At 42.3% G+C, this 12,846-nt stretch overlaps 1 protein-coding gene across 1 annotated transcript in view; it reads left to right on the top strand.

The window, feature by feature from the left end:
- Nucleotides 1–12,846, top strand: part of NUDT3 (nudix hydrolase 3) — a 101,794-nt gene that overhangs the window by 64,483 nt on the left and 24,465 nt on the right. The window contains exon 2 of the mRNA XM_024557996.4: nt 3,463–3,573. Within this exon, the coding sequence (XP_024413764.1) occupies nt 3,463–3,573 (111 nt within the window). The remainder of the gene's footprint in view (nt 1–3,462; nt 3,574–12,846) is intronic.

The raw sequence follows: 12,846 nt of genomic DNA, 5'->3' as shown, positions 1-12,846 counted from the left end.
TTGTGTAAATGTCCCATAGTTTTATCTACTCATCTATTGATGAACACTTGGGCTGCTTCCATATCTTGGAGATTGTGAATAGCGCCTCAATGAACATAGGGGTGCTTATGTTTTTTCTCGTTAGTATTTTGGATTCCTTCAGGTGTATTCCCAGAAGTGGGATTCCTGGGTCAAAGGTAGATCCATTTTTAATTTTTTGAGGGAACTCCATGCTGCTTTCCACCGTGGCTGCACTAGTCTGCATTCCCACCAACAGTGCAAAAGAGTTCCCCTTTCTCCACATCCTTCCCAGCAAGTATTGTTTTTTGATTTATTGATGATAGCCATTCCAACAGGTTTGAGATTGTATCTCATTGTGGTTCTTACTTGTATTTCTCTGATGATTAGTGACGTTGAATGCCTTTTCATACGTCTGTTGGCCATCTGTATGTCCTCTTTGGAGAAATGTCTGTTCAGGTTCTTTGCCCATTTTTTAATTGGGTTGTTTTTTTGGTTTTGACTTTTGTAAGTAGTTTATAAATTTTAGATATTAACCCCTTATCAGGTGTATCAACAAATGTGTTTTCCCATTCTGTGGGTTGTCTTTTTATTTTGTTGTTGATTTCCTTTTGCACTAAAAAGTGCAAAAACTTTTTCTGCACCTATTGATGTGATCATGTGGTTATTATCCTTCCTTTTGTTTATGTGGTAAATCACATTTATTGATCTGTGAATGTTGTAGCATCCTTGCATTCCTAGAATAAATCCCACTTGATCATGTTCTTGCTCTTCCTCTCCTCTGGCACCCCTATGATTTGGATGTTGGAACATTTATAGTTATCCTGGAGGTTCCTAAGCCTTTCCTCATTTTTTTGAATTTTTGTTTCTTAATTCTGTTCCAGTTGGATGTTAATTTCTTCCTTTTGTTCCAAACCATTGATTTGAGTCCTAGTTTCCTTCCCTTCACTATTGGTTCCCTGTATATTTTTCTTTATTTCACTTTATACAGCCTTCACTTCTTCCTGTATTTTGCGGCCATACTCAACCATTTCTGTGAGCATCCTGATTACCAGCGTTTTGAACTGTGCATCTGATAGGTTGGCTATCTCTTCATCGCTTAGTGTTTTTCTGAAGCTTTGATCTGTTCTTTCACTTGGGCCATATTCTTTGACTCAGTGCACCCGTTACGTTGTAAGTGGTGGAGCCTTGGGTGTTTGACAGGGCGGGGCAACCCACTTCTCCAAGTTGTGGCACTGTGTGGAAGGGGGAGGAGTCAGAGAGGGAACAATGCAGCTTACTTGGCTCTCGCCCTACTTTCAGTCACTTCCTCTGCTTCCCGCAAGCAACTGGCGCCCTTCCAGTTGCTGCCCTGCTGCTGATTCCCAGGTGGGTGGGCTTGTGTACATTCTAGGACTCCTTGGGCCACTCAAACAGACTCTCCTGAGAGACTGGCTGTTTTTTCCGCTGCCACAACCCCCACAGGTTTTTACAGCTAGAGGTTATAAGGCTTTAATTCCCAGCCCTGGAACCCTGGGTTGCATAGTCTTTATTGCTTGCTCCCCAGTTGTTCCATTTTTTATCTTTATGCTAATGTAGGACCGCCTGGTCCACCAGCCACTGCCTCACCGTGTGTCCTATCCGCCCCAGCTGCCCGTCTCCACCCCTCCTACCAGTATGGACAAATGTTTCTTCTTTAACTCCTTGGTCATCAGATTTCTATACAGTTCGATTTTCCGGTAGTTCTGGTTGTCTTTTGTTTTCAAATTGGTTGTTATACTTTTTTGTTGTGCCAGGAGGCAAAGTGTATCTACCTACGCCTCCATCTTGGCCACCTCCCATGGGCTGTATATTGATGATTATACATGGATTCATGGATTTACTTCTTGTAACTCTTTGGTCCCCTCTGGTCCTGCAGATCACAGACTCTGTAGAGGACCACGAGGAATAATAATGAAGACAGGAAGTAAAGGGTTGAGGGCTGAACAAAAGATGGAATTTCCAAGGGCTCATAGTTGCAGAGACCTTAAGGGAGAGGAAGGAAATGACTGGAAGCTAGGTAACCAGAAGTCAGGGGTGGAATCTCTAAGGGCTAGAGAGGAAGTAATATGTATATTTTTCTTTTTTAGAGAGGGAGAAAGAGTGAGAGAAACATCAGTTGGCTGCCTCTTGTACATGCCCTGGCCGGGGACTGAACCCACAACCCAGGCATGTACCCTACTGGGAATCCAACTGGTGACCTTTCCATTTGAAAGACTTCTCCCAACCTACTGAGCCACACGAGTCAGGGCAGGAAGCAATATTTTCTTTCAGGCAACAAAGACAACTGCAGAGTAGAAGTTAAGTGCTGGGGTGGACTGAAGGTGAAGGATAGTGTAAGGAATGTAGTTTGGGGTGAAGATGGAGGCTCAAAAGACATCGCCAGAAAGTGATGGTTTAGGGAACAGTTGAGGATTCCTTTAGTTTTGGAAATAATGCCGATCCAACTTTACTCCCAAATGAGTGCAGCTAACTGTGGTTACTTAGCATCTGTCCTAGAGAGGGGTAAGGAAGAGGGGCTGAGGAAATTCCAGATTTTATTTCAGCCATGACTAAAATGCTGGTTAAGTTTGAATTAGTAAACTGTATTTTATATGAGCATTTTTGTGTGTTTGCTTTTCTTTTTTTAAAAGATTTTATTTATTTATTTTTAGAGAGAGGGGAAGAGAAGGAGAAAGAGAGAAAGAAAAACATCAATGTATGGTTGCTTCTCTCATGCCCCGCACTGGGGACCTGGTCCACAACCCAGGCATGTACCCTAACTGGGAATCCATCCAGTGACCTTTAGTTCGCAAGCCCATGCTCAGTCCACTGAGCTACACCAGCCAGGGCTCTTTTTATTTCTTAATAAAATTTCCTAGTAAAAAAATCGTTTTATCTCAGCTGAAAGCATGATGAAAAGAAGTTTTTCTACTTCTCATGCAGATGAGAGAATTAGGTTCTCAGTGCACACTTCAAGCCTATAGGATGGTGTGTTGTATTGGCCTTGGCCATGAGATGGAGCAGGACCTGGACACACGGGAGTGGAAACCTTGGAGGGGAGGTGTGGGAACTGTGGCACCAACCATAGCTAAGGACTTCTTTCCTTCTGGCCAGCCCTTCGCAACACTCACAAGCTTATCATAGCATATCTTTTTAAGTTTTTTTGTCAGCTCTGCATTCAGGTGGCTTTAGAGAAAGGAATGGAGGAGGGGATAGATGGGGCGAGTGTCAGGGTCTGAGAGGAAAGCAGAGGTAGTGGCCACTGCTTTAGATGTCTTTCTCCTTTTACTAGGTAGATGGTCTACTTTTTCAAACAGAAGTAAATGTTGCCTTACAAGAAGTGATTTGGAAAGATACAAACAGAGGTGTCTTAGGTATTTTACTTCTGTGGTGTTTAAACTCTCAGTTTGTATGAATGTAACTTTTGAGGGTTTTAACCACCCATGTGACCTGTGTGGCTTTCAGGTGCTACTTGTGAGCAGTAGTCGCCATCCAGACCGATGGATTGTCCCTGGAGGAGGCATGGAGCCTGAAGAGGAGCCGAGCGTGGCGGCAGCTCGTGAAGTCTGTGAGGAGGTATGCGCTGAGAAACAAGAGCGTGGTGTACCCTGTAGTCGTGGGGCTCTCCTGTATGTAGTTCTTCATTTATTACCACTCACGATAAACATACTCATGATCATGGAAGGCATTTAACAGTTACCATGTGCCTGCTGCAGTCAGGTTCTGACATGGTGATGTTTATTAGGCACCACTCTACGCAGGGCCAGGGTTCATAGTGGTGACTGTGTCTAATTATACCAGACAGCCCTGTGATTTCCCTTGGATCTCTTCCAATACTGCATCTCTCAAGAATCAAATAGTTCATCAGCCTAAGAAATAAGAAGAACAGGCTGTCTTGGTATAAATGGCTCGTTCTCATTAACCTTTGGATGAGGAGGAGGCGGCCCTAGTTTCCCAGTTTCCTCCGTCCTGGCCATAGAGCAGTGGCTAAAGCAACACTTCCGTTAGCCAGAAGCTGTTAGTGGTGCAGCTTGAGAGATAGTAGTATCTCTTTTAAAAAGTTTAATCACATGGTACTCAACATACATCTGACTAGATACTCCAGTATCTGAGTAGATTTATACTGGAGTATCTGACTAGATACTCCAGAATAAACAGTCAGAAGAAGTAAAATCGTAGGCCCTTGTTCCCTTACTTCAAGAGCTTACAGTTAGGTTGGGGAAACTAAGAAAGATTGCAATCCAAAACCGGGAAGAAGAAACTAACGTTTCCTGCCTCTTGGGGAAACACCACGCCTTGCTCAGTTTGTGTTATCTCATGGAGGAACTCCTAATTGGTGGTTTAAATTTCATTACTCCCATTTACTTCCCCTCACCACATCAGTAGTATTTTGAGGTCCATTTTCTTGTTCCAGAGGGGATGTAAGGCTGATTCTAAGGACATGTAAAATGACACTTAGAGCAAGCCTAAATTCTGTATTCCTTTTGGGTCCGGCACTTGCTGAAGTCCCTGTCGGCTAGTCTAACCCTTGGAATCCTCCGGGGATTCCTGGGTCACTCTCATTATATAGCTGGTGTCTGCAATTAGATTGCAGTCTCTGAGGACGAAGGTGATGTTGCCTGCTTTAAATCCTCCCTTTCTGTGCCTAGTACACAGCTCGGTGAACAGAAGGTAATTATTGCATGCTTCTGTGACATGAAATAATAAAAACCCTGAAGAAATGCCCCCAGTGGAAATTACTAGCATTCTTTTTGGAGGATTCCAAAGGTTTGACTATTCAGGTAAATGTGACAGGGCAGTTGGTGGGCCTCAGCTGCCTCCTTCTGATTTAAATCCATTTGGCTCCTGTAGGTAGGTTCTGAAGCACTTAGGCAGAAGTGATGTTCAACAGAGATCGGTGGCAGTGGCACTCTGACGTGTTAGAAGACCTGAAATAGAACGATGTGTCTAGAATTGAAAGATAGGAGAAAGTTCAGAGACCCTGCTCCAAACTCGCTGCTTGGTTTTGGGAGTTGTGGGGTGAGCTCTGGCAGCTCCACCTGTGTAGAGGACGTTTGGGTTTGGCCACGTCCTGGGAAAGCTAGCATGAGGTGCTGTTACTGTTCTTGTTCTTGAGTGTTGTGGCTGAACTGCCCCTAGGTTATGCAGGTGCCACTAAGGTGTAGAAAACTAGATGGTTGCCATAAGAAACGCAGAGAGGGAGCAGGGCAGGGTATAGGGCGTCGCGCCTTCCTTTCCTGGACACTGCACCCCCTTTGGTAGGTGAGAGGGAGAATGAGTGACGTAGGAATAAAGTGCTTGGCACGTGAGAAAGTGAATGACCATGACCTGACACAGATAATTAAACACGATTTCTCATGTGTCCAGTGTCTGATCTGCCTCGTCTTGAAGGGAACCCTGAGCTTAAAAATTAAACCGAGCCTGCCATTCTCAGCCCTGAAGAGTCCTGTCTGACTGAGCAAAATTCCCCCTCCAGTCCAGGGAGAGTCATGCCATCCTTGTGCCTCATTCCATTATATTGAGAGGACAAAGAAATGTCTAGGGCTGCTTGGACTTTAGAATAAGTTATCAAATACAAATGTGTGTACAGACAATAAAATTAAGGAAATGTGTCGTTACAAAACCAAACATTTCAGTGGCTCCCATGAAAATAAAATGGAGAGGTTAGTTTTTCCAATGCCGTATCTAACAACAGAGAATGAGACTTGGAATCAGAGAGGATGTAGGTTGATGTTTTTTATTGCCCTGAAAGGGTAGCTTTAGTAAGAAGAAGTCACTAATCAAGGATATGTTTAGTTTTCAAAATGTTACAACTTTTTTCTTGTACACGTTCAAAAACTTGGTTCTTTCATAATGCTTATAGATCAGATTGCTCTGTAAGCAGAGATCTTTACTGGTCACTTTTTAAAGATTTTATTCATTTATTTTTAGAGAAATGGGAAGGGAGAGAGAGGGAGAGAAACATCGATGTGTGAGAGATACACTGACTGGTTGCCTCTCACACTCCCCTAACTGGGGTTCTGACCCGCAACCCAGGCATGTGCCCTGATAAGGAATGGAACCAGCGACCCTTTGGTTTGCAGGCTGGCGCTTAATCCACTGAGCCACACCAGCCAGGACTGTTAGTCACTTTTAAGAGGCCTTTGGGTAATACTTAGACAGTTAATTGAAGACTTTCAGATGTTTCAGGTTGCATTTACAGATTTTACATATTTGACTGCTTTTTAAAGAATTTCAGTTATCTGACTTAAAAAATAAAGACCTCACAAAACTCTTCAACAAAAATGTCCTATGAATCTCATATGTTAAACTTACAAATAAGGTGAGTCTTAGATTCTTTAAATATGAGGGGACCAAACAAAACAATTTATTTATAGAAAATTGTGTATTTTTTCTTACATATTTAAACTTTAGTCATCTTAAAAGTTCTCTCCATTTGATGCAATACACCTATTGACACGTGTTTCCCACTGCTCAAAACAGTGTTTGAACTTGTCGATTTTCATGCCTTTTAGTGCTTCTGCCATTTTTTTGTTTCTCCTCTTCCATATCAGCAAAACATTTCCCTTTGAGAAATTTTTTCATCCAGGGAAACAAACGAAGGAAGAGTTGCTCAGGACCAGATCAGGTGAATAGGGAGGCTGGGGCAAGGGGGTCATTCCATTTTTGGTCAAAACTGCTGAGCACTCAATGCAATGTGGCTGGGTACACTCGCAAATCACCTGTCGTGAAATGAGAAAATGCGTTGAAAGTCTTCCCAAAAAATTCACTGAAGCAGCCTCTCACAACAACACCAGCTGGTACACTGATATGGATGGGTTCCTAGAACTCACCCAGCAGGGGAAGCCTGTACTACAAGGGCCCTGCCCTCCAGAAGATAATTCTGGTTTTGGGGGGGGGTCCCCCTCATATTCCCATGGTGTATGTAAACTTAAGACTTTCAACTTAAAATCTTAAGTCAGAAATAAATTAATTATATTTTCAAAATTGAGGTTACAATCTAATAGGCCAAATTCTTTTAAACATTACGAAATATGTCTGGTCTCCTTCTTAGTATAAAATTTACTATGACTTTGATTCTCAAACACTTCTATATTTCATTCTAAATATTTCCAGTACTGAAAGATGCTTACCCACCAAAGAAACCGGCCCTCCCCGTTAAGTGAGGTCAGGGCTATCTTACTTCACAAGACTGGTGGCCACACAGCCCACGTGTGCAGGAATGGGTACTGGGTGAGCAGTCTGCAGCATCTAGCACATCTGGCTAACTCTGTGTCTTAATCCGAGAATTACTTCTCTGGTGAAGTCTTCCTGATCCCACCCTGTAGACTTGTTCTTTCTGTGTGCCCGGTGCAGTCTGCACTTCCAGCATCACGGTGTTTTCATCCTTTCTGGGTACTGCTTGCTTCAATCTTCTGTGCTAAACTCTATCTATACTCCGTGTAGTCAGGTACCATTCATTCTTGCTCACTATTGAATCCCCAGTGCTCAACACATAGCAAGTGCTCACAAAAACACAACTGCTGTATTTTACAATTATCACTATTATCAGTGTGGCCTGTAGAGCAGCCGCCATGTAAGTGCAGCTGAGTTAGACACCTTCAGGTTGTTAGGAGTGACCGTGCCTCCAGGGCCTCCAGTTAAATGAGGAAGAATGGGGCAGTACTGCAGCAGCTGCCCTGCCCGGCTGTGCAGAAATGAAAACCAGGGTCACAGTGCAGACAGGTCTTGCTCACGGTGGGTGGACATTGGGAATGCCACGTAGTACAAGCAGCCTGGTCCCTGCACTGGTGGCCCTGCCCCTCCCTTCCAATGTGGAGGAGCAGCCTTTCGGACCTCAGCCTCCTGGCCTCTGCTTACCACTTTTTGTGTTGCGTTTTTCCTCCCTGGTCACCACTCACCTGCCATCGACTCTGTGTATCTCACTTTCAGTTTTCCCAAGAGAGGCTCCGATTGGTTTTGCCTAGTTATGGCCTTTGGGCAGAGTTGCCAGGCCACATGGCCAGCTTCTGGACATTTTGAAGGTGTCTGCTATGCCTTTGCCCCAGTTGCTGATTTCTTACTCCTCTAGCTGTGCTGAGAATGGCGCATTCGTGTGGTATGACAGCACAGCAGCCTGTGTTCCCACTCTCTGCAGCAGCTCTCCCGAGGGTCCTCTGCACGTGGTGAAGAGACACTTAGGAATACAGGAATATGTTTGCAACCCATTCCTAGGTGATCAAAGCTGGCTAAAAAGCAACATTTATGATATGAAATCTTTTATTGGGGAAGAAATATGTAACTATTTGTGTAGAAAGAATAGATAGCACTGCTGATACACTCCCTGTGTGCTAAGCCCTGTTCTCAGCATTTTGCATGTATTGCCTCATTTAATTCTCACCATATCCTGTGAGATAGGAACTGTTCTTGTCTACATTTTACAGAGGAGAGAAAGACTGAGGTTCAGTGAGAGTAAATAGGTTGTCCACACAAATTGTGCCCAACCAAATGTGCCCAAGTGCTTAGTAAGATTTGCATCCAGAACATCTGGTCAGAGCACCCACACTCCCAATGCTGTGCCCCTGGAAAGAGTGTTCGCTCACACGTTCACTGCGGTTCTCTTCAGTTAGTTCATAGATTTTCAGCTTTTTCTGCATTAACATGTATTTGCTTTGTTACTAGAAGAATGTGCTGTGTAAACACGAATGGACTGAGATTAATACGTAGTTTATCATGGCAGGGCAGGAGCCCTCAAACTCAGCTTGTTCAGAAGCTTTGTTCAGCCAGCTTAAAAGTTGCGGCATAGTGTCTGAACTTCTGAAACAGATGAATCTGTAGAGCTTGAAATTAGCAATTACATAGAAAGGGCTAACCTGTTCCCTTTTGTGATCTGGCCTCCATTTCTTTTAGTTGCTTATAGTTAAAATCCTAATATAGTGACTCTCAAAGGGTTAGGGGCAGAGGCTTTCACCCAGTGCCCTGAGGGGCCTTGGTGCATCTGTAGCCCAGGGCAGCAGAGGTTTGCTGGAGCAGCCATGTGATACTCTCCCTGTAATAAAAAAGAAAAGCACCTCTTTGTGTGGTTTTCAGAGCTATTCTTTCTTGCTGATTCAGTGGAAAAGGTAAAACTGTTGGCTGACAGGAAGAAAAGAGAATCTGTGTCTGAAGCTATTCTGTCTAATGTTGATCTGTTAACATTTCCACTTCTTTTACTCACTCTCACCTCAGCCAAATTATTACAAAGATACAGGACATCTGAAAACTGAAACAGAAAATTATGTGCATACCTTCAGCTTCATTCTCTTCAAGGTCGACAATGTTGTGGGTTATCTTTTGCCCTTAGAAAAATGTAGTCAGTGATGACAATTGAGAATGTGTGGCCAAACGCCCATTCCTTTTATCTGCTGCTTCCTGTCGGCAAGGCCCATATCCATGGAACCATTTCTGGCACATAAAGTATTTGTTGGTAGCCTGATAACTTACCTGTGACATAGGCCTAGCTTTAAAAAACAAACAAAAAAGTAGCTTTTTCTCACTGTGTCCTAATACCACATTTCTTTGCTACTGCTTTGGCTCTTCCCACCTGTTGCTTTGTCATATAAACTCCCCATCTCCGAAATTTCTTCAGTTTGGTGACGTCTCCTTAGACTTCCTTGTACCTTGGTGCCCTCCCTCAGGTTGTTGGTGCACACTGTCTTACGTAAAGTAACAGTTTTACACTTTCATTTAAGAAACTTTTGGATGTCTGGATGCCTTAATATAGTGCAAGGGTCATAACTGCCTCAAGCTCAGAGCTGTTCCGCAAGTACCTATAGCCTTGCTCATCTTATGTCAGCCTATCGAGACGTTACTGTAACCCTTCTTGATTTCGTTTGTATTTCCGTGTAAGAACATGGAAAACACTACAGTGAACTTTATTTTAAAAGTCTGTCTTCTTATCCCAGTTCTTGTACTGTATGTTCCTTGTTCCTGCAAATAAATGTTTATACTACTCTCTTGTATGTATCCTAGCAACCAGAATTCTCCAAAGGGTATCTCAGCACTGTGTCTAACAGGGAAGCAGTTTTCCTATCTCATTATACACAAGTAAAATATTTTAAAAGCTTGTGACTACTTGGGAATAATTTACAGTACAATTTTGTTAACCTTTTTTCTTAGCTCATAAGTATTCGACTCTTTTGAAATGGAGAAAAGAATGAAGGCTTTGTATGGCTGTGTTGTATTTTCATGTTTACAGTGTGAACAACTGTGAATAGAAGATGGAGATAAAGTATCACAGAATTATTAAGGAATAACATGATTTTTTAAAAATCCAGAACTTTAATCACAAACTATGTATCATAATATATTGAGTATTTTCAGTCATTTCAACATCCTAAAACAGGGTGAAGGAATGTTCGTAGACCAGGGTCCTGCGCTCTTAGACTTGTAGGGAAGGGGGGCTGGCGGTTAACGGTGGGTGGAGCTCTGATGGAGTGAGGGGAGCCTGCCCTAGTCCCTGCTTGGGCTTAGCCCGCAGTTGTCATGAGGCAGTGGGGACCCAACGTGGCTCTGATGTTTCAAGCTGGATTCTCATGTCATATCTCCTGATCTTTCAATGTAGGCAACTAATTTTCGCGAAGTTTATTAATCAATGTAATACATGCATACAGGTGAAAAGAAACAGCAACAGTAGTACTAGAGACACATAATGGAAAACGTCCAGAAGATGTGCTCTTAAGTAGGTGGGTGAGCTGTGCTCCAGGTGTTCACTTTATTCTGACCCATAAACTAAGCTCCAGCTTTTTGGAAGAACATAGTCTTATTTTTTTAGTCTCCTAAACAAGTGAGAGCAAATAAAGGTTTTCAACCTTGGGAATACTTCACTGTTCAGTGACAATGTTAGTATGAGAAAATACTCATATATCCCGATGTAAATTACTGAAAATCAAAAGAGATCACAAATCATCCCCATTTGTTTGTTGAAAAGCAGGCTTTATTTAGATAGCATTTTCTGAATTTCTATTATTTAATTTATAAAGAATTTTAAATCACACAAATATGAACTATTAGTAATAAGGTACATGTGTGTCTGTTCACACCTATAGATTTATATTAAAAGCAGGCACAAAAATAGAAGAAAATTTCTATATGTTCGAAATTGTTCAAAATAAAAAGTTGGACAGAAAATAGCCACAAATATTATTATGTGCTAAATATATTTAAGATTGTAAGGTGGAAACTATGAGGTACAACAGTGTGCTGAACGCCCCTCTCCCTGAGATAAGCTGTGTTTTGTAAGTGCTACCACGTCTTTGTTTTTACTTGTAAGGAGACATTTTTAGCTCCTTTAGTGATCATATTATAAAATGTAGGTTATCACGTCTCAATGCATTATATGTAATCATCTTCTGATGATGATTTGTTCTTTCTAAATAAATTAGGAGATGTGATTTAAAATTTTAGGAAAGCCTTTGTTCACTTAACATGGACATATGTATTTGTGTGTGGAAGCATCTTTATCCTGCCCTCCTAGGAAAAGCATATGTACAAAAATATAACAAAAAAAGCAAAGAGCTTTTTTTTTAGGAAAAATAATTTTGATTATATAAAATGAACAGTGAAAACATACCAGGTCTCAGCGTGGAAGTTGCTGTGAGGCTGTTTTATGTTAGAGGACAGAACGAATCCTGCAGATCTGTGGCAAAGGCCCTCAAGTACATCCGTATTGAATGTCTTGTTTCTGGCAGCTAAGAATGCAGAAGGGGCCTCTCCTCAGTTCCATTCCAATTCAGGGATGAAAGGAGACCTTGGCAGAGACGCTGCCTCCTGTGGAGGGACTGCTTGAAGTGCTGTGATGACCCCTGTGCTCAGCGCTTGGCTGTGCTCTGTGGCCCACGGTGTGCGGGCAGTTCAGTGCCGCCACCAGAGTGACGAGGCCTCTTCTTTCAGAGGAAGGTGCCTCTGTTCCAAGGCTGTTACAGAATGGCAAATGACTACTCCTGGGTCACTTCTGTGATTGATTACTTCTAGAGTCAGATTTAAAATGAAAATTTTTAGTGACTTCATTTTGGCTTTTACAAAAATACTTTATGCTCTTGGCTTTATGAAAAGTGGTATTCAAAATGTTATTACATATTTGTGTTAGTGACCATTTTATTGTAGATTTATTATGTAGGTGCTTTTGACTAGGAATTTTCATTAGTGACCATTTTAGTTTAAAAATATAGGTGCACCCTGGCTGGCGTGGGTCAGTGAATTGAGTGCCAGCCTGTGAACGGAAAGGTTGCTGGTTCAGTTCCCAATCAGGGCACACGCCTGGGTAGAAGGACAGGTACCCAGTTGGGGGCCTGAGATAGGAAACCAGTCGATGTTTCTCTTACACATCCATGTTTGTCTCCCTATCTTTCTCCCTTCCTTCCCCTTTCTCTAAAAAATAAATAAATAAAATCTTTAAAATATAGGTGCTTTAAAAAAAAATAATGACAAAAAAACACTTGTGGAACTAGTAAGTGATTATAGCAAGGTTGCAAGATGTAAATTTTTTTTTAATTTTACAAAATGATTTTACACATTTATTTTTAGACAGAGGGGAAGAGAGGGAGAAAGCAGGGAGAAAAACATCGATGGGCTGCCTCTCACAGGCTCCCCAGTCAGGGTCCAGCCCAGCAACCGGGGCATGTGTCCTGACAAGGAATTGGACCAGCAACCTTTCACTGTGCAGGACACCCAGCCAACTGGGCCACACTGGTCAGGGCACAGGATACAAGCTGTAATATACAAAAGTCAGTTGCTTTCCTGTATAACAGAAATGAACAAGTGAAATCTGATACAAAAACACAGTACCGTTTACATTAGCACCCCCACAAATGAAATACTTATGTATAAATC

The sequence above is a fragment of the Desmodus rotundus genome, chromosome 11, assembly GCF_022682495.2.
Source record: "Desmodus rotundus isolate HL8 chromosome 11, HLdesRot8A.1, whole genome shotgun sequence".
NCBI classification, from domain to species: domain Eukaryota; kingdom Metazoa; phylum Chordata; class Mammalia; order Chiroptera; family Phyllostomidae; genus Desmodus; species Desmodus rotundus.
Note: the sequence above shows the minus strand (reverse complement) of the source record. Positions and strands in the feature narration are given on the sequence as shown.